General features: G+C 43.9%; 2 protein-coding genes across 4 annotated transcripts; one reads left to right on the top strand and one right to left on the bottom strand.

Moving 5' to 3' along the window:
• Nucleotides 1-377: 377 nt before the first annotated feature.
• DPP9 (dipeptidyl peptidase 9) lies at nt 378-7,043 on the bottom strand. Its single transcript, XM_042479297.1, has 10 exons — nt 6,843-7,043; nt 5,803-5,892; nt 4,327-4,583; nt 3,227-3,339; nt 2,605-2,778; nt 2,175-2,343; nt 1,448-1,561; nt 1,059-1,187; nt 831-892; nt 378-479 (listed from the first exon to the last, which is right to left on the bottom strand). Exons 2-10 carry the CDS (start codon nt 5,856-5,858, stop codon nt 378-380), a joined length of 1,176 nt encoding a protein of 391 aa, XP_042335231.1. The 5' UTR covers nt 5,859-5,892; nt 6,843-7,043.
• A 12-nt stretch (nt 7,044-7,055) lies between these two features.
• On the top strand, nt 7,056-26,521 carry LOC121936751 (centromere-associated protein E-like). Of its 3 annotated transcripts, none has more exons than XM_042479296.1 (10): nt 7,056-7,212; nt 17,649-17,743; nt 18,569-18,687; nt 19,592-19,714; nt 20,736-21,002; nt 22,194-22,646; nt 22,891-23,025; nt 24,334-24,534; nt 25,619-25,696; nt 26,236-26,521. In XM_042479296.1, exons 2-10 carry the CDS (start codon nt 17,680-17,682, stop codon nt 26,359-26,361), a joined length of 1,566 nt encoding a protein of 521 aa, XP_042335230.1. In that variant the 5' UTR covers nt 7,056-7,212; nt 17,649-17,679; the 3' UTR covers nt 26,362-26,521. The 3 variants fall into 3 exon arrangements, with proteins under 3 accessions (XP_042335230.1, XP_042335228.1, XP_042335229.1); XM_042479294.1 differs by lacking the exon at nt 7,056-7,212 and adding an exon at nt 15,473-15,590; XM_042479295.1 differs by lacking the exon at nt 7,056-7,212 and adding an exon at nt 15,473-15,590 and having other exon boundaries at nt 22,891-23,013.
• Nucleotides 26,522-26,588: the final 67 nt, after the last annotated feature.

Below are 26,588 nucleotides of genomic sequence, written 5' to 3' on the forward strand. Positions count from 1 at the left end.
CAGCTGGGTGAAGGAGGGACTGGATGTTTCACATCCAAGGCTTCTCTCATTCAGCATCCCAGTTTCCCCAACCGTATTATTTTCCAAGTGCATGGTGTGAAGTCAAAATCACCTGCCCTGGGATTGTCTGTCTCTAAGGTGAAAGTAGTAAGATTAAAAACACCTACATATTTTAGTTTAAAGTTCATAAGCTTTTAAAGGGCTGGTCAGACTTTTCTAATGGAGGAATCCCACAAAAGCTAGAAAACTATCGTGTAGCAGGGATGTGTTGTGGCCACAGATTCCGCCCCGGGGTTTCAGGTTCCCCATTCCCCAAACTGTCTGAACAAGGATAAAGGAGCATGCCCAATCCCCCAACTCATCTTGATATCTACTTACTATTTGCCATCCCGGGTCCACCCAGCCCGGGCAATGTACTCCACGTTTGGGAACATGGTCTCAAAGGGGTGCACCAGCTCCTTGTCCTGGGCATGCACAATCTACAAACAGAAGAGGGAAAGGAGATCATGCTAAGGAATATTTTAAAAATCAGGTGTTTTTCAAGTGTGTGGGGGGGGGGGGGGGAGAACAGGAAAAACTGTTTATTTCTGCCACCACCACCCCCTTCATGGCTTCAGCATTTCCAGAAAATTTACATTTCTTTCCCTGTATACTCCATGCCATGTCTGCCATGTACACTTCCATCTGCCAGTAAGAATTCTTACTGGTAACTAAGTACATCATGGCAGAAATACTCTTTACCCTTTGCCTCCATCAGCCTTTAACTGTTGTCTTCCTATACTTCAGCAAACCAGAAAATCCAAGATACTGATAACAGAAGACTAGATTACCTTCCCCTGACTGTCTGTTTGAAATTCTGCAAGCTTTAATGCAATCTTGGGGTTCTTGCTGCCTGAAACAGAGGGCAAAGAAATTTAAGAGATCTAAATATGTTTAACATTCTTACTCAGATTTCCTTATTGAAATGACTTGCAGGCACACAATGACAGTTGTCCACATTTGTTCACCCGATCTAATACACGCTTCCTTCAAACTTCCCCCATCACTTTCCCACTGACCTGTTCTAGGATACCGGTACGAATCTGTCTTTCTTTCTTCCAGGGCAGGGGAAGGAACATGAATAACTTCTACCTCCGACTCGTCCACCTCCTCGTACAGGATTCGTAATGTCTTCCAGCCCTCTGGACCTGGAAGAAAATGGACAAGACAGGATGCTGCTAAAGCATCAGGTTCACTAAAAGCAGTCAGTTAGCATGAGAGGCTGCTTTGAGGTTCCACAAGGGAGCTCTGAGAGAAAGAACGCTAAATTTCATAGGCTTCTGGTCTAATCTAAGGGAGCTCTTCTCATGGAGGTAATCTTCAGTGGTAGTACCTTACTTGGGAATAAAGGAATGTGACTTGGAGTACCTGTGACAAGCCTAATCACCCAGGGCCTTCGAGTGCTCACCTTCTTGGCAAGCCTTGGGACACCACCAGTACCCTGTAAACCGATCAAACTCTTCCTGAATGACAAATGTAGCGACACCGGCTGATTTGGGGTCATCTAGCACACTGGATAAGCCTGTAGAAGGAAAGATGGAGAAGGAGGAGGAGAATAATAATAGGAATAAGAATTTTGGCTAGAAAACTGCATAAACAAGACTTCCTTATATACCTAGGATTCCACTGATTCATCCAGCCCAGTGGTTCTCAATCTTTGGTCTTACAGTTGATTTGGACTTCAGCTCCCATAATTCCTGACTGTTGGCCAAGTTATCTGGGGCTTCTGGGAGCTGAGGTCCAAGCCAAATGGAAGACCAATGGTTGGGTCCAGGTGACTTTATATCAGTGGCTTTCAATTTCTGGTCCAGACGTTTTGGACTTCCATTTCCTAGAATCCCTGAACAACGTCTAAGCTAGCTAGGGCTTCTGGAAGCTGAAGTGCAAAACACCTACAGGACACAGATGAAAGACCAAATCACTGTCCTGTATCACCTCCAGTATCCCATGGTATGGGCCTTCCACTTTTCCATCATTTGTCCTGGCTATGCTTTTCTGGCTGGCTAACATCACTGCTGTACATACCATACTGCACTAATTCTGCAGTGTAGCCATAGCCTAAGCTGAAGGCCTCTGACACCACCCCTTTATTGCATCTTCTGTAAATAACGCTCCTCCACAAGCATCAGCGTTACCTTTCTGGCAAAAAGTCAACCGCCGTTCTTCTCCCGTCTCGATGTTCGCTACCCACAGGTCGTTGTTGTTGATGAAGGCAAAGAAAGAAGGATCAGCCGAGCAGATCTTGGGGTCCATCCTGGGCCCCGAACACTGCGTCTTAATCTCCAGCGGCTTCATCGGAGAGACCTGCAGGGTAGAAGATGAGCATATTCAGCAAGTTGTACAAGTTGTGTGAGAGACATGGGGAAAGGTTTCCCCCCTCCTTCTCCCCTTGTCATAAATGTTGTTGTTATTCTGTTGTTTCTGACTTATGGCAACCTTATCACAGGGTTTTCTTAATAAGATTTGTTCAGAAGGGTTTTGCCTTTGCCTTAGGGAGTGTGACTTGCCCAGGGACATTAGCCAAGTCAGATGGTAAGCCTCTCCTAAGAATGTAGACATACTCACCATGAAACCATTTTTGCCTCCATCCCGGCAGTGAAAAAGGCTGTTGCTGGCCTGGAAAAGGAAGAGGCCACTCTCGCTGTGGAAGTCATAGGAGGTGATCCCAAAAATACCCAGCCGCTTCCGCTCCCTCAGCAGCTCTTCCTCCCTGGAGTACATTCCATGGTGGGGGGTGGCCTGACAGAGAGCAGTGGGAGCCAACAGGGATGAAGGAAGAGGTGGTGAATCAAGAACCTGCACAGTAGAGAAATGTCTGCCACAGACCTGCTGGGTGCTCATGAGCAAATTCCCTTGCTTGACACACAACAGGACAGAGGGGAAAACATGATCATACTGGATGTTCCTGGACTCCAGTTCCCATCACTTTCAACCACTGGTCTGGTCCAGTAATGTCCAGAGTATCACCCCAGCAGGGCAAACAAGGAACAGTTATTGAGAGGGAAGTAGAACAAAGGACATATGAAATGCACAATGCACGTTTGCGAATTTTGTTCAGTGATGTCTAATGTCCACCCTATTTTCTAAAAATGGCATCAGGATTTTATTTTATGTTATTTTAATGACTGGAGAAGAACAGCAAGGACAGTTCTTGACTCCACCAAGCACACCACTTGGCCTCGCTCACCTGGAAGTGATCCAGCATTTGCTTCCACGACAACAAGAGCAGGGCTTCCTTCCGTACCTTTTTGGGAATCTCGGAGTAGAGGAGGGAGTTTTCCCTACTGCCGTATGGCATTCCTATTGAAACAGCAAAGCAAAGTAAGAAAGGAGAGAGAGGGGAATGAAAAGGAAGTACTGTAAAAATAATCACATCATAACTCCAATACTTTTAAAGAGATCAGAAGACTCCCTTTGGCCTTCCAAAATGGTTAAATACTTGAAGTAAGATAGGAAAGCCTTCCAGAGGTCGCAGAATTACAACTCCCAGCGTCCTTTATCCTTGGCTAGGGCTGTTGGGAACCACAACTGCACAACTGCTGGAGGGCCATACAATTCCCACCTCTGTTCCAAACCTACTTAAAACAGCTTTTTAAGAATGCAAACACTTAAGAGGAATATAAAAACAGCACTGTGACTTATGTTCTCCAACAGTAATGATTCCTGTGACAGAAATCCTACCCTGAAAACCCAACCACACAGAACTTTGGTGAAAACCAGTCCCCAAAAGAAGCTTCAATTCGCCTTACAGAAAAGGCGGATGAGGGGAACCTTCGGCTCGCAGGAAGGAAAAAACTGAATTACATTTATAAAGGAAAAAAATAGCACGATAACTGTTCACTCTCCAACAGCAACAATTCCTGAACTGGCTAGCTGTACGGTATCGCTGTTAACGTTTAACCCCACAAAGATATCCACAGGGTGCCACCACTGAAAGCCTAAAATCCTGCCTTCAGAGAGTTAGCCCTTGAGATAGGGCCTCAGTAGCCAGCCTTTTAAAGGTTTTGGACACATATGTGCATGTCTGTGGTGGAAATTATATGCAAAGGACCAGACTATACAGAATCTTGAACCTATAGAAGGTCAAAACCAGCCTCCTCAACAGAGTTGAGTTGCTTTTCCACTAAAGGTTTAGGATGGGACAATTCAGCTTGTAGGAGGGATAAAATCAGGATAGTGAAATAAGTGAAAATGAGAGCTGCAAACGAGAGGAATGAGAGGTAGATAAGATACCTCCTCTTCTCTACAGCCAGATAACTAGCTTAACCTTTGCTTGGCAGTACTCACCTAGATAATACAGCCGATGGGAATGAGGGCTCGATTCTTCGGTTTTCCGAACAAACTGGAAGTCGTGGGGTGCCTTGTTCACAATCATCCCTGTGTACTTCCGGCTGCTGTGAATGATGTCCCGCAACCCCTCCCACGAATGCTTCTCCACCTGGAAGCGGGACGCTGACGTGTCCTCCATGTCCGCCGCCTCAGCACTATCCGAGAGAGCATCCACTGCTGTCATCCTAGGCCTTCCTCCTGAACTGGTCAAGGGACTAGAGGAGGAACATGTACAGAGAGAATACTAAGAGACCTTGGGCCACCTCACTGGAAGCTCAGCAAAGGCAGAGCCAGCCTGAGAGGCAGTTCCATTACTGAGGTGCAGCTACTAAGAAAGCCCTGTTCTCATGTATCTAGGGTTTAGGAGACATGCAACAACTTAGAAGAGCAGTGATGCAGGGCCAGGATATATTTCACCTGTTTGCACCCATGTTCCATCCTCTTCCAAACCACTACATGCAGAAAACTAGCAAAGGCAGGAAGAAGTTTAAGCTAAGACTGATCTCCCTGTTGCTTCTAGGCAGAACCAGAGAGACAGCATAATCGAATCATAGACTCCTAGACTTGGAAGAGACCCCATCCAGTCCAACCTCTGCCATGAAGGAATACACAATCAAAGCACTCCCAACATATGACCATCCAACCTCTGGTTAGAGTGGTTAGAAGTTTGGCCCTGTATAGACCAGCCTGAAGGGCCAGCTTGGGGGCAGAGTCAGGGATAGCGTCTACACGACGCATGCCTCAGCTCTGCTACCAGGGTGATGTGACACCACGCAGCGCACTGCACAGCGCACAGTGCTCCTCTGGTGCTGTGTCTACATGACATAGTACCAAAGGAATGCTGTAAAGCTGTGGCGGCATGGTTATGGCACCCTTTCCAGGGTGCAAAAAGGAACCGCTTTTTGCGACTCCTTTTCGTGCCCTGGAAAGGCCAGATGGGGTTGCCACAGCCCCGATCTGGCTGTAAAAGATGATACAGTTGGAAGGACCCCAAGGGCCATCCTCTGATGATAGCTCTGCTTTTCTGGACAGAGGTACCATCTTGGGACTGGCCCAAGATTGTAGGCTGGGAGTGTGCATTTTTCTGTGCTTGTAGGACAATTAATGTCACATGATTTGCCCAAAGCTATATACACACACACTGTGTGACCCTGGGTAGGGAGGAGCTACTTAGCTATGCAACTAAGATAAATGACAGAACTAAGAGTCACACATAGAACTCCAGCCTAAATAGAGAGATTCTGTTTGCCCAGTTATTTATGGAGTGGCATGATTTGAGAAAAGAGCATCATGCTTCCTCAGCCCCAACCTCAACCCTCCAGGGCACGGCAAACACAGTATTTAACAGCCTCCATGACTTTTACCCAGTAGCCTTTTCAATTGCTCCCTCTGAACTAATACGCCTCCCGCTCCTCCAACGGCCAGGAAAGTTACCTTCTCCGACTTCCTGGGCTTTCGTTTTCCAGCCGAACCCTCTTTATTTTCCGCATCAACTGCTAAGCAAGCCTTGGTCAGGGTATGAAACTAGAAGAGGAAGAACAATAAATATGTATTACATACATATAGCCTGGAGGTAGTCTTATGCAATGTACTACTCTATATGTATGTACTATATACACACACATACATACACACTCACTCAGCTTCAGAAAAGTCTATGTGTGTGCGCATATGTGTGTGTAAACTATTATTGTTGCTTTGTGCCTTCAAGTCATTCCCAGCTTATGGCGACTCTGAGGTGAAACTATCATGGAGTTTTCTGAAGCTGAGAGTGTGTGACTTCCCCTAGAAGACACAGTGGGTTAGATATGAAGTAGGAGGAGCCTCTTTTTGCCCCGCCCCTTGTTTCCCATCTATATTATTATTATTATTATTATTTAGATATGGAGGAGTGACAAGCCTGCTTTTGCCCCGCCCCCTTGTTTCCCAACCATTATAGTAGCTGGGAAAAGAGGGCGAGAAAAAGAGGCTCCTCCCACTCTTCCAAATAAGGCTGGGAAACAAAGGGGGGGGGGCAAAAAGGCTCCTCCTCCATATCTAATAATAATAATAATAATAATAATAGTATCCCCTGTCCACCTGGGAGGCTTAAGATGGGATACAATATAAACTGTAATAAAATAAAGCCTTTCAAAGAGAGAAGGAGAAACACGTGGCTGGTGCAAGGTGGGCGTGGCCAAGGCAGCATGGGCGTGGCCAAATGGAGCATTTTTGCATATAGGCGTGGCCAAATCTGAAGAACCCAACCAGAGGCTTAGGGGGCGTGGCTTTAGAAGTGCTCCAAGGGAGGGGCGTGGTTGGGATGCAGCGCGCGCGCATTCGCTGAAAGGGCGTGGCCACAGGACCCCTCTCCGCCCCTTCCCCTCAGAATAAACAGGCAGGGACCCCCCTCAGAAACAGATAAGGCGAAAGATTCTCCCAGAGGGGCGTGGTTAGAGCCGCTTAGCCCCGCCCCCGAAGGTCCAGTGACTCACTCCGTGGCTTGTGGGCCTCTAGTCCCGCTCCGAGTGCGGGGAAAGGGGGGAAAGGGAAGGGGTCGGCGGCGGGAGCGGAGGAGGCTTCACTCCCGCTCCATTTCCCGTCCTGGAGGCTGAGGGAACTCCCGGAAACGGGAAGGGAAAAGGGAAGGGGGGAGGAAAGGGAAACCGCCGGCCTCTCCCGAGCCTCCCACCGCGCTCTTTGAACCGGAACCGGAAGTGCAGGGCGAGTGTGACTCTGTGTATGAGTTGTGGTGGGCGGGACTTGAAACAGGCCGGGCGGCCACGCCCACTTTGCCCTCCCCTTTGTCGCGAGACTGAGGCTCGTCGCGAGGCTGAGGCGCCAGGCCTCGAACTCTCGCGATAAGTATGTTGTTCTCGCGAGAGTGGCTTAAAAAAAAGGCGGGAAAGCCTTTTTTACCTCAGCATTTGAATATTATTTATTATTTAAATATTAATTTTAAAAATTTTATGGAACAGTTTTTTTAAAATGATATTTTTTTATTATTTTTATTTGGGATGCGATCAATAATTAGCAACACAATAGTGGTCCGTCGGTCTACGAGAAATCACTGGAGAAACCTGCTGACGCCTCCCTTCATCCATGAGCACAGATCTGCATGGAAGAGGTTACCCTTGGATCACGGACATCTTCCTTTCCCCCATCCCAGGGCAAGAAATGACAGGCAGTTTCTCTGCCAAAAGGCCCCCCCCTATCTTCTGGCAGTCAAAGGAACAGGACTTGCCCATAGAGAGTCATTGGAGAATTGGTTGCCCATAGAGAAACATAGGGTTACTTGCCCAGGGAAACATAGTATTACTGGACTTGCCTTAGGGAAATAAACCCTATGTTTTCCCTAAGGGCAAGTAGTACTATGTTTTCCTATGGGCAAGTAAGTACTATGTTGGTGCTCTATGGCAAGTTAACTACTATGTTACCCTAAGGGCAAGTAAGTACTATTTTCACGGCTCTACTGGCGGCCGTAAGTACTATGTTTCTTCTCTATGCGGCAAGTAAGTCTATGTTTCGCCTAGGGCAATAGTATATGTTCTTGGCACTCACGCAGTAGGCGATGTTTCTCCTATGGGGCCCCCCAAGTAAGTACAGTACTTGTTTCCCTAAGGGCAAGTAAGAGTACTATGTTCACTCACGGCAGTAAGTAATATGTTTTCTTAGGGGCAAGTCAATGACTATGTTTCCTAGGGCAAGTCAAGTCTATGTGTCCAAGGGCAATCAATCTATGTGTTCTTAGGGCAAGCAATCTTCCCATTCAGTTTCTTATGGGCAAGCAATTTTTCTTGTGTTCCTCACTATGTGGGCAAGAAGTACTTGTTTCCGCGAAGGGCAAGTAATCTCATATGTGTCTATGGGCAAGCAATCTCTCAATGAATCCTATGGCAAGCAATCATTGTTTCCTATGGGCAAGCAGTCTCCAATGAATCTCGCATGGGCAAGCAATCTCCATTGTTTCCTAATGGTCAAGCAATCTCCAATGACGCTCTATGGCCAAGCAATCTCCATTGTGTTTTTTGGGTTTTCCTATGGGCAAGCAAGCTCCAATGATTCTCTATGGGCAAGCAATCTCCATTGTTCCCCTATGGCAAGCAAGTCTCCATGAATCTCTATGGGCGGCAATCTCCATTGTTTACCTATGGGCAAGCAGTCCCAATGAATCTCTATGGGCAAGCAATCTCCAATTGTTTCCTATGGGCAAGCATCCCAATGAATCCTATGGGCCAAGCAATCTCCCTCTGGTGGCCTATGGGCCAAGCAATCCATGTTTCCCCTATGGGCAAGAAATCCATGTTTCCTATGGGCAACATCTCCAATGAATCTCTAGGCAAGCAATCTCCCATTGTTCCTATGGGCAAGCAATCTCCTATGTTTTTCCTATGGGCAAGCAGTCTCCAAGGAATCTCTATGGGCAAGCAATCTCCATTGTTTCCTATGGGCAAGCAATCTCCATTGTTTCCTATGGGCAAGCAGTCTCCAATGAAGCTCTATGGGAAAGCAATCTCCACCTTGGTGTTCCTATGGGCAAGCATATCCATTGTTTCCTAGGCAAGCAATCTCCAATGAATCTTCTATGGGCAAGCAATCTCCATTGTTTCCTATGGCAAGCAATCTCCATGTGTTTTCCTATGGGCAAGCAATCTCCAATGGGCAATCTCCAAGGGCAGCAAGCTCACATTGTTTCCTAGTGGGCAAGCAACTCCATTGTTCCTATGGGCAACATCTCCAAGGAATTCTTATGGGCAAGCAATCTCCATTCTTTCCTATGGGCAAGCATCGTCCATGTTTTTTCCTATGGGCAAGCAATCATCCATTGTTTCCTATGGGCAAGCAATCTCCAATGAATCTCTATGGGCAAGCAATTCCATTTCGCGATGGGCAGCATCTCCAATGAATCTCTATGGGCAAGCAATCTCCATTGTTTCCTATGGCAAGCAATCTCATTGTGTTCCTATGGGCAACATCTGCCATGTGTTTCCTATGGGCAAGCAAGCCCAATGAATCCTATGGGCAACAATCTCCATTGTTTCCTATGGGCAAGCAATCTCCAATGAATCTGCCTATGGCAAAGCAAATCTCCATTGGTTTCCTAGGCGGCAAGCAATTGCGCAACCATTGTTCTATGGGGCAACATCCATGTTTCCTATGGGCAAGCAATCTCCAATGAATCTGCTAGGGGCAAGCAATCTCCATTGTTTTCCTCATGGCAAGCAATCTCCATTGTTTCCTATGGCAAGCAATCTCCAATGAATCTCATGGGCAAAGCAATCTCCATTGTTCCTATGGGCAAGCATCTCCAATGAATCTCTATGGGCAAGCCACATCTCCATTGTTTCCTATGGGCAAGCATCCTGGCCAAGAATCTCTATGGGCAAGCAATCTCCATTGTTCCTATGGGCAAGCAATCTCCATTATGAATCTCTATGGCAAGCAATCTCCATTGTTTCCTATGGGCAAGCATCTCCAATGAATCTGCTATGGGCAAGCAATCCCATTGTTCGATGGGCAGCACTCCATGTGTTCCTAGGGCCAAGCAATCTCCATAGTCTCCTATGGGCAACTCTCCATGTTCCTATGGCAAGCAAATCTCCCATGGTTTCCTATGGGCAAGCAATCTCCAATGAATGCTCTATGGGGCAAGCAATCTCATTGTTTCCTATGGGCAAGCAATCTCCATTGTTTCCTATGGGCAAGCAAGTCCGCCAATGAATCTCTTGGGCAAGCAATCTCCCATTGTTTCCCTATGGGCAAGCAATCTCCAATGCAACTCTATGGGCAAGCATCTTCTCCATTGTTGTCCTATGGGCAAGGCAATCTCCATTGTTTCCTATGGGCAAGCAGTCTACCAATGAATCCTATGGGCAAGCAATCTCCATTTTTTCCTAGGGCAAGCAATCTCCAATGAATTCCCTATGGGCAAGCAATCTCCATGCCTATGGCAAGCAATCCCATTGTTCCATGGGCAAGCCAGTCTCCAAGAATCCCTGATGGGCAAAGCAATCTCCATTGTTTCCTATGGGCAAATGTCCTATGGCAAGCATCTCCATTGTTTTGCCTATGGGCAAGCAATCCCATGTCCTATGGGCAAGCAATCTCCATTTTCCATGGCAAGCATCTCCAATGAATCTCTATGGGCAAGCAATCTCCATTGTTTCCTAGGGGCAAGCAATCTCCATGATCCTATGGCAATCAATCTCATTGGTTCCTATGGGCAAAGCATATGCTCCATGTATTTCTCATATGGGCAAGCCCCCAATCCCATTGTTTCCTATGGGCAAGCATCCAATGATTTATCCTAGGCAAGCAATCCCATTGTTTCCTATGGGCAAGCAATCTCATGTTCCTAATGGAAGCTCTCCTGATGGGCAAGCAATCTCCCCATTGTTTCCTAGGCAAGCAATCTCCATTAGTTCCTATGGGCAAGCACATCTCAGCAATTGTTCCTATGGGCAAGCAATCTCCAATGAATCTCTATGGGCAAGCAATCGCCATTGTTTTCCATATGCAGAACTCTCCATGTTCCATGGGCAAGCACCTCCAATCTCATGGCAACAATCTCCATTGTTTCCTATGGGCAAGCAATCTCCATGAATCTCTATGGGCAAGCAATCTATGCGCCAATTTGTCCTATGGGCAGCAATCTCCATGTTTCCTTATGGGCAAGCCAATCCCATGTTTCCTATGGGGCAAGCATCTCCATTGTTCCTAGGGCCAAGCAATCTCCAATATTCTCTATGGGCAACGCAATCTCCATTGTTCATGGGCAAGCAATCTCCATTGTTTCCTATGGGCAAAGCAAGTCTCCAATGACATCTTGGGCAAGCATCTCCATGTTCCCTAGGGCAAGCAATCTCCAATTGATTCCTAGGGCAAGCAATCTCCATGTCCTATGGGCAGCAATCTCCATTGTTTCCTATGGGCAAGCAATCTCCATTGTTTATCCTAATGGGCAAGCAATCTCCATTGTTTCCTAATGGGCAACAGTCCTCCAATGAATCTCTATGGGCAACAATCTCCATTGTTTCCTATGGGCAAGCAATCTCCATTTTTTCCAATGGCAAGCAGTCGGCCAATGAATAGCTCCATGTGCAAGCAATCTCCATTGTTTCCTCATGGCAAGCAATCTCCATTGTTCCATGGCAAGCAGTCTCCAATGAATCGCTATGGCAAGCAATCTCCATTGTTTTCCTAGGGGCAAGCATGCCAATATTTCCTAATGGGCAAGACAATCGCCATTTTCCTATGGGCAAGCATCTCCATAATCTCTATGGGCAAGCAATCTCCATTTTGTTCCTATGGGCAAGCAATCTCCACTGTATTCCTATGGGCAAGCAATCCATTTTTCCTATGGCAAGCAATCTCAATGAATCTCTATGGGCAAGCAATCTCCATTGTTTCCTATGGGCAAGCAATCTCCAATGAATCTCATGGGCAACATCTCCATTGTTTATCCTAATGGGCAAGCAATCTCCATGTTTCCTAGGAAAGCAATCTCCATTATGTTTCCTATGGGCAAGCATCCCAATAATCTTCCATGGGCACATCTCCATTGTTTCTATGGGCAAGGCATCTCCAATGAACTTTTGGGCAGCAATTCCATTGTTTCCTATGGGCAAGCAACTCCAATGATTCCTATGGCAAGCAATCTCCATTGTTCCTATGGACAGAAGCATCTCCAATGAATCCTATGGGCAGCAATCTCCATTGTTTCCTATGGGCAAGCAATCTCCAATGAATCTCTATGGGCAAGCAATCTCCAGGTTTCCTATGGGCAAGCAATCTCGCAATTCCTATGGCAGGCAATCTCCATTGTTTTTCCTATGGCAAGCAATCTCCAGATCGATCTCTCTATGGGCAAGCAATCTCCATTGTTTTCCTATGGGCCAGCAATGACCCCAGGGCCAGTCTCCATTGTTTTCCTAAGGCAAGCAGTCTCCTCCAATGAATCTCTATGGGCAAGCAGTCTCCATATGGCGCTCTCTGGCATATGGGCAAGCAATCTCCATGGTCTCTATGGGCAAGCAATCTCCATTTTAGCCTCTGGGCAGCACTCCATTGTTTCCTATGGGCCAAGCAGTCTCCATGAAGTCCTCTATGGCAAGCAATCTCCATTGGTTTCCTATGTGGCAGCAATCTCCATTGTTTCCTAGGGGCAAGCGAATCTCCAAGAATCCTCTATGGGCAAGCAATCTCCATTGTTTCCTATGGGCCAAGCAATCTCCATTGTTTTCCTATGGGCAAGCATCTCCAATGATCTCGCCATGGGCACAGCAATCTCCATTGTTTCCTATGGGCAAGCAATCTCATTGTTTACCTATGGGCACGCAATCTCCAATGCATCTCCTATGGGCAAGCAAGTCTCCATTGTCTTCCTATGGGCAAGCAATCTCCTTGTTTCCTATGGGCAAGGCAACTATCTCCATTGTTTACTTGGTGCAAGCAATCTCTCAAATGAATCTCTATGGGCAAGCAATCTCCATTGTTTCCTATGGGCAAGGCAAATCTCCATAGGCCAATCTCTAGGGCAAGCAATCTCCACTTGTTTCCTAGGGGCAGCAATCTCCAATGAATCTCTATGGGCAAGCAATCTCCATTGTTTTCTATGGGCAAAGCAATCCTTCCAGTGATTCTCATGGGGCAAGCAATCTCCATGGTTCCTATGGCAAGCATCTCCATTGTTTCCTATGGGCAAGCATCCCTCAATTGTCTCCATGGGCAAGCAACTCCATGTTTTCCTATGGGCAAGCAATCTCCAATGATTCTCTATGGGCAAGCAATCTCCATTGTTTCCTAGGGCAAGCAATCTCCATGTCTTTCCTATGGGCAAGCAATCGTCCCTGTGGGCAGCACCTGAATCCTCCATGGCAAGCAATCTCCATTGTTCCCTAGGGGCAAGCAATTCCAATGAATCTCTCTATGGGCAAGCAATCTCCATGTTTGTTCCTATGGCAAGAAATCTCCAATGAATTCTCTATGGGCAGCAATCTCCATTGTTGTTCCTATGGGCAAGCAATCTCCATGAGTCTCCCTATGGGCAGCCTCCATTGCTTGCCTATGGGCAAGCAGTCCCAATGAATCTCTAGGGCAAGTATGCTGTTCCCTATGGGTCAAGTCTGTCCTTTGTCGTTAGTACATTCCCCTATGACTTGTCCACTTATTACCAGGGACAACAATGTAGGAGCAATGAGAAACCAAACTGTAGGACAGCTGCAGGACAAAAACTCAGCCCAAATGTAGGACATTTAAGGTCCAGCCCTTTTTCTTAAATGCCCTTAGTTCTTGGCAGCATCATAGCCTAATATCAGCTGTGCTCAATGATCTCTTCCGCGCGTCATTACAGCCCTAGTTTGCATTCACTACAATCTAACGCAAAACACTTTCCTATGTCTTCCTCTCTGTATGTTAGTTATCCTTATTCCAACTTACGACGCAGTCAATCTATAGAGTTCAAATACACAAAAGCATTCCATACTGCAGTCTCTAATATATTATCGACAGAATACTTACAGTACAATGCCATACCAGGGCAAGGGTCCGATATGATAGAACTTTAGAAATTGATTTCCCCAAAGTGTAGCCTTAAGGTGTTTCTTGAAGTTGATCCTGGTTAATCTTCGTACAGGCCACAACTTGTCTATCACCTATTTCGACGTCAACTGCCACCGTTTGCAGTACTACCAAGAGGAGCCTGGCGACTTCTTATTCAACCCATTTTCCTACCAGAGCGTCAATCGAATAATACGCCAGACATTGATTTCTAGCATCCAAGTTATCAGTTTCATTATCGCTTCTTTTCCAAAATAGGTCAAGTCCTACAATTATCCCTTGATATTACTGTTTTAAGTCCCTTTACCTGATTTACTCGAAGCAGCTTATTTTGGCAGTCTGTAACAGGCCAAAATACAACATTATAAAATTACTTTTAAACCACTAAAAAAAAAAAATAATGAATTTATTATAAAATAATATCATTGTAAAAAAAAGTTTCATTAAAAAAATAAAAATGAATAAATTTTTGAGATACATTACATGGAACAAAATGTTATTTAAATGCAGAAATAATAATTATATAATTTTAGTTCCATGTAAATGTATCTTTTTACATTTTATTCACTTCAATTATTAATGAGTTTTAAAATATTTATTATCAATTTTTATCATTTATTATATGCCAATGTAGGTGTGTGGTTCGTCCCTCCGTTTAATGCATTATGTATATATTAATATTAGTGGTATTAACAATATATTAATACATAATATTAATCGTATAGATATATATTACGTAACATTATATTAAATGTCTTTTAGTCCATGTAATGATCTTCAAAAAATTATCACTCATATTTTATTTTTCTATGAAATAGTTTTTGAAGGAGTCTTATTAGCAATAATTAAATAATTTTTTATTTTATATGTGTGTATATATCATATTAATATATATATGCGCGCACACACCCACACATAGACTTATGAACATGACTGTCATTATGTGATGCGACAGCTGAAAAGGCCAATGCGATTTAGGCTGGCATCAAAAAAATAAGCGTCAATCAAGGGAAGTACTGAATAGCGCGCACCTATTCTCCACCTGTTTTTAAGGGATAACAATAATAATAATAATAATAATAATAATAATAATAAAAATGATTATTTATAGCCCTCCCAATTGCAAGTAATCCAGGCGGGTTTTTATTAATTAAGATTAAAAACTAAAAATAAAAACATAAAAATTAATTAATAATTATATTATATATACTTATGTGACATGAAGGGGGTCCAGGAATCCTTGTGCCAAATAGAAACTGTTGGGCTGCAACCGCACGCAGAAATATCCAGTTTGACACCCCTTTAATTGCCCTAACTCAGTGCTAGGGAATCCTGGGAATTGTAGTTTTCTGAGACATTTAACCTCTCTCAGCAAACTCTGCTGTGACAACAAACTACAATTCCCAGGATTCCTAGCACTGAGCCAGGAGAGGCTGGAGCTGAATGGGCAAAAGTCACCAAATCTGCGCCAGACAACCAAAATCACACCAAAAAGCTCTTAAAAGCCCCCGTTCCCGTGTGAAATTCACCAAATTGGTAACACTGCAAGGGACCAATCAAGGCGGCCTTGGTGGGAATATAAACCTGGGCCTTTGAGCAATGAGCAGAAGAGAGAGAAGAGAAAGGAGAGGCGGAGGGGCCATGGCTGGCGAAGGAGGCGTCAGGGTCCGCCCGCTCCTTGCCAGGTGGGTGGAGGGACCTGGCTGGGAAAGGGCTGGGGTGGTGGGCCGGGGTCTTCTAGCCCTTTTCCCATTCATGGCAAGCCTATCCTGGGACTTTTTTTGGCAACGTTTGTTCGAGGTGGGTTTGCCATGACCATCCCCTGGGGCTGAGAGAGTGTGACTTATAGGTTTCTTCAGAGGGTTTGCCATTGCCTTCCCCTGAGGCTGAGAGAATGTGACTTGCCCCAGAGTCACCTCAGTGGGTTTCCATGGCCTAACAACCAGGATTCAAACCCTGTGAAACCACACTCCAGGCTGTCTCCCACCACCACACACACTTCCAAATATGTAGTTCAAGGCAAGTTATTGCATGTTGCTTTCTTCAGAGTCTGTGTGCCATGGCCGTCTCGAGGCTGGAGAGTGTGACTTGCCAGCCACTGTAGGGTGCTATATCCCGCTGTACCCGGGACTGTCACGCTTTTGGGGGTGTAGAACTGTTCGCCCGGGTTTTTATAAATGGTATTACATGTCCGTGTCTGGCCCCAGCTGACGAGCGCTCCTCTGCGGGCTTCAGGAAGAGAAGGGAAGGGGCTACACAGAGCAGAGCAGGCACCTTGCCTGCCTCCAGGCTGGGTAGCTCTCCCCTGCTCGTCTTGTGTGTGTGCGCACTCCCATCCTTCCTCAGAGTCGGAGGCAAGCTCTTCCCTTCCCTTCCTCCTCCTCAAGAGGAAGGAGGAGGCAAAGAAGAACTTTGGAGGAGGAAGTTGAGAAGGAAGAGTAAGTGGGCGGAGGGAGCCTGGCCTCTCCCTCTCTCTCTCTCTCTCTCTCTCTCTCACACACACATACACACACATATACACACGCATACATGCACATACACTCACACACATACACTCACTCACACAGATACACACATATACACACACACATATATATACACACACACATATACATACACACAAACATATATACACACATATATACACACACAGACACACACACAGACACGCAGACACATACACATATACACACATTATAAATTAGATGCATTTAGTTTCAGAGGTTCTCCAAAATCTGCATGTCCCTTAATTCTATCATCATCATCATCATCATCATCATCATTATCTGAAAGAGCCTGCTTCCTTAGAAGTACCACAGCCTCAACATAGAAAACCTATCCAGGAGTAGCTTCATTGGCCATGTAGCAAAATACTATGATGCTCAAAATCCACAAAACAGCGACACCTTTATTGGCCAACCAAACTGTTTTCTGGATTTTGGATGTTATTGTTTGTTGTTGTTAACCATCATCATGGAGTCTGCCCCCCCCCCCGACTCATGGTGACCCTATGGATGTGACATCTCCAAGACTCTTCTATCCTCTAAAGCTCCACTCAGGTCTTGCAGGCTCAAGCCCATGGCCTCCTTAATGGAGTCCGTCCATCCAGCGTGTGGCCTCTTTGTAGCCCACTTTTCCTGGCATGATTGTTTCTTCCAATGAGTCCTGCCTTCTCTTGGTGTGGCCAAAGTACAGCAGCCTCATTTTAACCATCTGGCCTTCCAGGGCTTCATAGGATCAAGGAGCCCCTTTTTTTCATCCTTTGGATCATACACAATTGCACCTTCTGCCTTCTTCCCTAGCACCACATCTCCAATGAATTAATTTTCTTCCTATCTGCTTTCTTCACTGTCTGGAAATGGGATAAAATTGCACAGAATAAGGTATCTAAAACAGAGGCAGTCACCACTAAAGTAAAATTTAGCTGCCAGCTTATTTGTTCTCTTTACATGGGAAGATATTGCTGTTTTGCCCCTAGCTTCAGGCATCAAAACAGACTGGGCTATCCTCCTTCACAGCACTTCATTCCAATGGATTGCATTAAATGTTTTCCACTGAGGTGTATTCTACAATATGTTTATACATAGCCATAGCCTGGGGTATGATCCATCTTGGGCATTTCCAAAAAATTAACAATGAAAGATTCCATATCAGTGAGGATTTTGAGATTTAAGATGTTTTTAGCACAATAGATGTTTCCAGAAATGCTCTGATAACCAGGAAATTCTGTTTTGTTTCTTAAGAGAAGAAGAAGACCTTGGAGACGAAGTCCAGATGGCATGGAAAAGCGAAGATTGTACTGTGTCACAAATAGATGGGGACAAGTCTTTCACCTTTGGTAAGTTCTTAACCACTGGAACAACTTATAGCTGATCAATATTTCATAGCTAACTGGAATTAAGGAAACATGTTCAAGGGCACCATGTTGGCAATGTAGCAACATACAAGAAAAGGAGCGATACCTTTATTGGCCAACCAACCAAAATGCAAAAAGATACATCGTGCAAGCTTTCTAGGCTCCATTGGCTTCTTCATCAGGTAAAACATATTAGGAATCATACAGGAGGAGAAAAGTGGCAATGGTGGAGTCATAGGCCTCCATCTTGTACCAGACATGGGTCTGTTACAGACTGCCAAAATAAAGCTGCTTCGGGTCTCTTTGGAGGTATGCTATTTAAATGATGCATGGGTCCTAAGAGTCCGGAGATCGCGCCAAAGCCACACTCCATTCCTAAGCACTGGAGGGCAGCTTTGGAGCAGCTTCTGGATTCTTAGGACCCATGCATCATTTAAATAGCATACCTCTAAAGAGACCAGAAGCAGCTTTATTTTGGCAGTCTGTAACAGGCCTAAGAAACTAGGGTTCAAATGCACAGTCAGCCATGGCAACCCACTGGCCTTGCCAAGAAAACCTTAGGAGAGAGTCGCCATAACTCAGACTGCATGAAGGTACATAACAAGAAGTTTAAACACTCCAAAGATCAATGTTAAAATGGAATTTGAAACAATATTTGAAAACTATTTAAAACATCAAGTTTAAAATGAATAAAAGCTGCTAAAAATAGTACAAGGCCCACTTAAAATTCTTTAAACACCAGTTAACGTGAAAGTGTGCATTCTGTGTGAGCATCAGTGTGAGTTTACCATTGTGTTTCCTTTTTAGGCACAATTTTTGCTTACGGTCAAGCAGCTTCAGGCAAAGCCCACACAATGTTGGGCACACGAGATTGTCCTGGTGTCTTACCTATGGCGATTCATGATGTCTACAACACGATTTACAAAGTAAGTAACTCAGTTAAACTTTTATCTTTCAATTGCTTGTTCAGAGTTGTAAAGCTAGATGAGGCTAATGTTGTACATGCCATGACAGTTTCCAGCTTGGTTTAAGGCATGAATGCTCCAGATATTCTAGATTACCATTCCTCTCATTTCTTATCACCGGCCAGATTGGGTGGGAACGCTTGGAATTGCAGACTAGAGCACTTGGAGTGCCAAAGATTCCCTATCTCGAATTGAGCAAGTCCCACATAGACTTGCCTTTTAGGGGGAAAGGCTGGCAAGCTAGGCTTCTGTTTTGTTCTTTTGGAAAACTGAGATTGCTGCTACTATGGTTGTTGTTGTTGTTATCTATTTACATTGTATTATCACTGTACATGGTGATTTACAAGAAGAAGAACAAGGAAAAACAGTTCCCTGCCCTCACACTAACAATCTTATTTCCTGGAAGTAATAAACTGGTTCCATCTCCTTTCTCCTAAGGTATCCTAATGTTAGGTCCTCATAAGTTGTTGGAGTACAATCGTCACCGTTCCTGATTGTTGGTTGCGGATGTTAGGAATGGTACTCCAACCGCTAAGATTGATTTGTATCCATCATAGTGCAAAAATAAATAAATAATGGAATTGATGTTAAGGCTTCACTTATAGCAGTGATGGTGAACCTTTTAGAGGCCGAGTGCCCAAACTGCAACCCGAAACCCACATATTTATTGCAAAGTGCCATGTCCCTCTGGCTTTCTAGTAACAAACTCTGGCAAACTCTGTGCTGGGGCGATAGCACATGTGCCCACAGAGAGGGCTCTGAGTGCCACCTCTGGCAGGCGTGCCATAGGTTCGCCATCACTGACTTATAGGGTGGGGGAAAACATCTTCAAGCAAGCTGACGCATGTATTCCCTTAATCTTTAGATTCCAGGCAGAGAATTCCTACTCCGTATATCGTATATGGAGATTCGCAATGAAACTGTTCAAGACCTACTGTGCAGTAACATGAGCGAAAAGAGACCATTAGCTGTTCATGAAGACATCAATGTAAGTACATCAAGGCTAGAGAATCTCCTGTATTCTATATCATATTATAATATAGCTGTCCCTCTGTTTGTGTGGACTTTGAATCCACATCCCTCACTTACTTGTGAGGGGCAAACAGAGGCACTTAAAACGGGGTGCCCGTTCTCAGGTGTCCGCAGGGCGGCACCGCTATTCAAGTCAATAGGGCTTGAATATCTAAGGGTTTCCATTTTCATAGGGGGTCCGGAACGGATCCCCCACGAAGATGGAGGGGTGACTGTATATACAGAAATAGTGGAGTAATTTGGAAGATAAAATGCTGGTTGTTCAAAAATTGCTGATGGCTACCCATCTTTTAATACTTCCTTGCTTTTGCACTAATAAACTCTCGTGTTCTCAAAACTGATTATGATTAGATGTCCTGTTAGTGCATTGCCTTAAATATCTTTGTTTAATCTTATATTGCTCACAAATAAGTCTTAATGCAATGGTCTCTCACTTGGTGAGTTCTTTTCAATAATAGCATTACAGTGAGAAGTTGGGTTTGGCAGGGGAATGGTTCAACATTTCAAATACCGTTGGGTGAAAGGGTCATTCGTGTTCATCCCGTTTGATGCATGGATGTGTACAGTCCAATATCTTGATATAGCTTGCAGGGGGGAAACTAGTATGTTGCTGAAGCATTTAATAGGAATTGCATTCAAGAACTGGAAAAAATCATTGCAGAGCGAGAGTCACAAATGTTTGATGTCAAACAATCTCTAGGAATCATTGTTGAAGGACAGAAGCAACAGGTAAGATATCTATAAAAGGATTGGTTTGGTTATACATATTCGTCTAAGTTAAGAATAGATCAAAGAACAGTTGGATCTATTAGTAGATTTTGCAGTGATTTGCAGAAGATTGGTAATGAATTCTGAGTCTGATTCCCAATTCTTGAAGAATATATAAATGGAATATATAAGTCCAAGGCTACAGATTGACCTAGAATTGCCTTACGATTCTATGGCTAGCTATAAAAATTCTTCTGACTATTTTCAAGCTGTCTCTTAAGATGGAAGAGTTGCAAGACGAAGAGAGAGAGATGGAGGAGTTGCTCTGTGAATCCCAGTGGAAACAGAATGACCAACTGCAAGAAGAGTTAAAGGTAGAAAAGATGGAGAAACTGGAAATGGCCCAAAGACTTTGTGACAGTGAAGAGGAGAGGGAAGCCTTAACCCAGGAAAGAGATGACTTGAGGCAGAAGTGTGAAGTTCTCCAAACAGAGAGAGAATCATTCAGAGATCTTGAGAAAGAAACAACCTTAAAGGTAAGTAGGATTAGGACCTGGTCAAAGACATTTTGCTCTCTTGAGGCAGAGCAGTAAATGGCACCCTTTCCCTACCAGTCCAGGTGCATAGAGCCACATTAATTTTGATATGAAGCTGGAAATCCTAGTACCAGTTGTCTCGCTCACTGGCATTAAAAATAGAATAAATATATATGCCAACTATCTTTTTTAACACTCTGAATCAATTTATTATACTTTATATAAATAAATACAGTGCCTGGGGTGACTGCTTCACTTACTTATCTAATGGTCCTAAGCAAGAGGAAGAGCTGATTCTCCTTTGCTATTTTAAGAATCAGATTTGCTTCAGAAGAAAAGTAACCATTGGGAAAGTCAAAATGAAAGTGAGGGACTAAACGCTGACCTTAACCTGGGAATAGGTAGAGGGCTTTTAAGTTCTTGAGGCAAGGATTCCACTTAGGATTTAGGGTAGGAACTAAGGCCTGTTACAGACTGTCAAAATAAAGCTGCTTCAGGTCTCTTTGGAGGTATGCTATTTGAATGATGCATGGGTCCTAAGAATCCAGAAGCTGCACCAAAGCTGCCCTCCAGTGCTTAGGAATGGAGTCTGGCTTTGGCATGACCTCCGGACTCTTAGGACCCATGCATCATTTAAATAGCATACCTCCAAAGAGACCCCAAGCAGCTTTATTTTGGCAGTCTGTAACAGGCCAATGTCACCATGTTCCAGTGCAGACAGCCTGCAAAAACATTTGGAGATAATGTATGTAGAAAAGTGTTTTTCCCCCTACGACTCCAAGCATCCTCTAGCCCAGTGATGGTGAACCTATGGCACACATGCCAGAGGTGGCACTCAGAGCCCTCTCTGTGGGCACACATGCTATTGCCTTAGCACAGAGTTTGCCAGAGTTTCTTACTAGAAAGCCACAGGGATGTGGCACTTTGCAATAAATAAGTGGGGTCTGGGTTGCAGTTTGGGCACTCGGTGTGTAAAAGGTTCTCCATCACTGCTCTAGCCAATATGGGAACAGGCCAAGTTGCCTGAGAGATTGTTGGAATGATAGACCAAAAAAGATATTGTTTCCAAGCTCTGGATTTGGGCATTTTCATATCTTCTTCCCAGTGCTCCTTAAGGGGCAAAAACTGCATAAAAATGAGTAAGAAATGAGGAGTACTTTTACTTGACCAGTCTCCAAAATCTGTTTTTAGATTAAAAAACTAGAGGAAGAGTGCCTTCGCCAGAAGCAAAGCCTTGAGTTGAAAGAAGAACAGAGTCAGGAAGATGAAGGAAGGTTGGGTGAAATGGAACAGTCGAAGGCCTCAACTGAGTCTAAAATGGAAGCCATAGAGAAGGAAAAAGCTGAGTTGGCTAAGAAGTTTCACACTACTGTGGAGGATGTGAGGTCTATTACCATGGAAAATGCCAATCTGAAAATCACAGTAGAAAGTCTTCAGTCTGAGAAGGTCAGCATGATTCAATCTGTCCATCGACTGAGCAAGACTATAGAAAGGACAGTTGCACAAAATTTGGAACTGCAGGAGCAACTCCAACATGCTCACTCTGCCATTGAAGCGCATACCAAAATGGTCGCAGAACTGAAAGGAGAAATCAGAGATAAGGAGCCTTGGTCTTCAGAACTTCAGAAGACGCTGAAGCAAGAGGTAAGAAAATACAACCATTAAAAAGGATTCCATATTTAAAGTACTCCATTCTTAATCATCTTTATTTGAAAATAGGTAACAGTAGATGGATCTCAGAAGAATAATTCCCTGTTTAGCCTTTTATTTCATAATTTTGTCTATTTGGTTCTAGCAACTGGAAGTGCAGGTGATACGCTAAATAATATATGTCTTAGTGTGTTTCCATCTAGTTGAACTCAACATTATTATTTATCACTTTTTGAAGGCTGAAACAGAAATGGAGATCTTGCCGGCACAAATACGACATCAGGAAGAGAAGATTAGTAATATGAATAACATGATTGATGAGAAGACAAATTTGCTTCAGAAATTGGAAGCAAATGAACAAGTAAGAGAGAAAGTAAGGAAACAATTTAGGCTAGGTGTACACCAAGGAAAAGGAAATCCATGCTGTTCTGTCTGTTGTTGGGGTACATGTCCCATTATCTTTAACCACTGGACATGCTGGAACTGAAAGATGTAGTACTCAGACATCTAGTGGGTTGCAGATTCACCTCTGATCTAACTGGATGTGCATGAAATGTATGTGCAATCCCTCACTGACAGTGTGTTCATCTGATAGTAGAGAATGTTTCTAAAGGTGGGATTAGCAGCCTCATGCCTTTCAGATGCTTTGAATTACATCTTCCATAATGCCTTATCATCAGCCATGCTCACTGCTCTGACGAGAGTCCAAATATCCAAAATATCTAGAGGGTATCAGGTTGCCTATTTGAATATTGCAAACTACCAAGTATCTTTTTTTTAAATGCATTTACATTTTACTAATGCTTACCTTTCCCCCGCCCAAAAAATATAGCCTCAAAGCAGATTCTGTGATGATGCTGTAAGACAAACACAGATAACATGCAAGATGGAGTTGTGTGTGTCCATACCTGGTTTACTAGGTGTTAAAGAACAAAAATGGAGGAACTGAACTCTTCAAAGCTTTGAGGAAGTATAGTTTGCCCTTTAATTACTTCCCACATATCCTTGAACCTTTCAAAAGTGACAATTAAATGTTCTCTTTGTATCCATTCTGATTTCAACAAGCATTAAACATGTTTCTCTTTCCATCCTGCCATTAGCAAATTTGGCCTCTTCCTTACTAGTCAGATTTAATGATATTTGGCTGCTAACAATAGTTTATCTACCTCCTATACGTCAAAAAGAAGTGTTAAAAAACACATGGTTAACATTAGAAACCTACATTACTAATACATTAGCTCAACATCCTGAAGTTCTCCTGATATTGGCTGGAGACTTTAATGCAAGAATTGGTCCCACCGAGGCAGATTTGTAGGATCATTTCCACCTTGCTCAGCCTGAAATAGATTTAGGCTTAGTCCTTCCCCATAGACAGTCAAAAGATAAAGGATGTAATTGGGCTGGTCTTTATCTTACAGAACTATCTCATAAGTTAAATTTAGTTATAATGAATGGTTCTACAGAAGGAGATGATGAAGGAGAATATACATTTGTATGTTTGTTGGGGAGAGTTCTTGGAGTAGGTCCCAAGGAAAGGGACCTACTCCAAGACAACTAGGGTTATTTCTGCATTTAGGTTACTGTAACTTTCCTCGTGACGACAGATTACCAGAAGGTCTAATCGGACAAACTTAAGATGTTTAGTGATATTCGTCTGCTCTGTGCCATTTTGTCTTGGTAGCTGAAAGAAGAATTAAGCTTGCATATAAGTGAAAAGGAAAGATTGGCGGCTGAACTTAGAAACCAAGCGGATAAAGTGCAGCAACTAACAAGGGAGACTTCTTTGCTTCCGGAAGAAAGAAAGAAGCTTCAGGAGGATTTGCAGAGCCTTAAAGCAGAAAATGGCCAGCTTCAGGAAAAATTGCTCCAAAATACTGCAAAGGTATGGGGACTAAAACACTTTTAGGATGCTTAACCTCAGTGAGATATTATCTTATTTGTTCTCTTGGTGCCAGATGTTTGGGTCTGAAACCAGCCTTGGGCAAATCTGACTTCGCTGCAGGGATGGACAAAGTGTGGCCATCTAGCCTCTGATCCCAGCTTTTGTGTCACCTAATGCCTCCTGCCAGTCTCCCCAAGAGCCCCCAACCCAATCCCCATTGTATTTTTTAAAGAGGTATGATTTGAGAGCCTATTTTATCCACACACAAAAACCCACATAAGGGCTGAATCTGCACTAGAGAAATAATTGAGCTTGATACCACTGTAACTGTCACGGTTCATTGCTCCGAAATTCTGGGATTTGTACTTTCGTGAGATATTTAGCCTTCTCTGTCAAAGCAGTCTGGTGCCACAACAAACAACAAGGTTGCCTAGGATGGAGCCATGACAATTAAAGTGGTGTCAAATTGAATTATTCTTGGAGTGCAACACATGCAAGAATACCCATGCAAACGCCAACACATGCAAAAACACCCCCAGCCACAAAAAGGCGCCCCAGAACTTCCCAGCGTCTCCAAATATCACTGTTCCGGTCTGAGTTCATCTCCAAATGGTGACAGGAAGTGACACAATGTCACTGTCAGTCACCATTTTGGGACAGACTTGAATGAATCCAAGTATTTGGGAGAAGGTTCATGGGCTTGGCCTACAAGAATGCAGGAGGATGGAAACCGGCCGATTCTCTCCCATGTAATTGCCCAGCACTCCTTTACCAAAATTTCCAGAGTTTGGAAACATTACTTTTTTGCACCGTAACTCCCAGAATCCTTCAGCCAAAACTAAACTACATATCTGGAAAACGTAGGGTTTCCTCAAGCCTCATTATAATAGCTCCCATTCGAACGTCGCTGGTGTAATTTCAACCACGTAACGACCCTTAGTTCATTTTTAGTATATGCAATAGTTTATAGTAGGGATAACAAAGTTAATGCATAGATCTGTTTATTTTACAGACCCATGAACAGGAATAAGTCACAGCTTTTCCCTCCTCGCTTGATGTGTTCTTTCTCTCTCTCTAAATTTAGGCCCAGCTAAATAAAGGTGCTGAATTGTATAAGGAGGAAATCGAGGACCTCAAAACTCAACTTGCCAAAGCTGATATGGTAAGCATGAAACAGTCCAGATACTTTGATCAGGAGTAAGTCCAATTTCATTTAACACTATAGTCTATGATGTATGTGTGTATATATAATTGCAACTTTGTGCGCGTGCGCACACACATATATGCAAAGTTGCAATTATACACACACACACACACACACACACACACATACTATAGACCATGGTGTGTGTGTGTGTGTATGTAACCTGTGCCTGTGTTATGGTGAACATAGGTCCAGGTTACGCACACACGTATAATTTTTATTAAACAAATATATAATATCTCACAATACAGTGCAATAAATAAACTACATATCACTCTAAAGTGTCTCGAACAAACAACACAAATACAAACAGAGTTTGCTTTCTTATGAGGCTGAGAGAGTAGACTTACATGAGGGCATGGCCAAGCAGGACACAAGCCAAGGAGCCAGCCTAACACAAATACAATATGTAATTTACAACCTCTACTATATCTCAGTAGCTTCCATGGCTCAGGTTTTCCATGGTCTGGTACTCACAGCACTTATTGATTTTCCAGGGAGACTCTGGAGGACCTCTGGTTTGTGGGACTGGAGTACATGGTATCGTCTCCTTCAACGGGAAGAGATGTGGATCTGGGAAGTACCCCGATGTCTACACTCAGATCTCCAAATACATCCCTTGAGTCCGTCACATCTTGGAGGCATTTTAATCAGAGGTCTCAGAAAGAGCTATACTGTATTGGAATCCCACAGTTCCTTTGAAAAGGAATTATTTGGGATCGTTCACAATAAAGATGTAAAATGGAGCAGGAACAGTTGGTAAAACGTTTTGCTGAATAACACGTCAAAGTATTTTTCAAGTGCCACAAGACTGTCGTTTTTCCTGCAGGCGGTCCAGGGGCAGACAAAT

Source organism: Sceloporus undulatus, chromosome 7 (assembly GCF_019175285.1).
Source record: "Sceloporus undulatus isolate JIND9_A2432 ecotype Alabama chromosome 7, SceUnd_v1.1, whole genome shotgun sequence".
NCBI classification, from domain to species: Eukaryota; Metazoa; Chordata; class Lepidosauria; order Squamata; family Phrynosomatidae; genus Sceloporus; species Sceloporus undulatus.

Bases quoted from the DNA above. Each gene is read 5' to 3' on its own strand.
- DPP9 (XM_042479297.1), bottom strand. From the start codon at position 5,858: ATGCGGAAAATAAAGAGGGTTCGGCTGGAAAACGAAAGCCCAGGAAGT. The intron at 4,584-5,802 runs GTAACTTTCCTG...TTCCTCCTCTAG, and splicing joins AGCCCAGGAAGTCGGAGAAG to TCCCTTGACCAGTTCAGGAG. The intron at 893-1,058 runs GTCAGTGGGAAA...CCTCTGTTTCAG, and splicing joins GTACCGGTATCCTAGAACAG to GCAGCAAGAACCCCAAGATT.
- LOC121936751 (XM_042479294.1), top strand. From the start codon at position 15,505: ATGAGCAGAAGAGAGAGAAGAGAAAGGAGAGGCGGAGGGGCCATGGCT. The intron at 17,744-18,568 runs GTAAGTTCTTAA...TTTCCTTTTTAG, and splicing joins GGACAAGTCTTTCACCTTTG to GCACAATTTTTGCTTACGGT. The intron at 19,715-20,735 runs GTAAGTACATCA...ACTATTTTCAAG, and splicing joins CTGTTCATGAAGACATCAAT to CTGTCTCTTAAGATGGAAGA.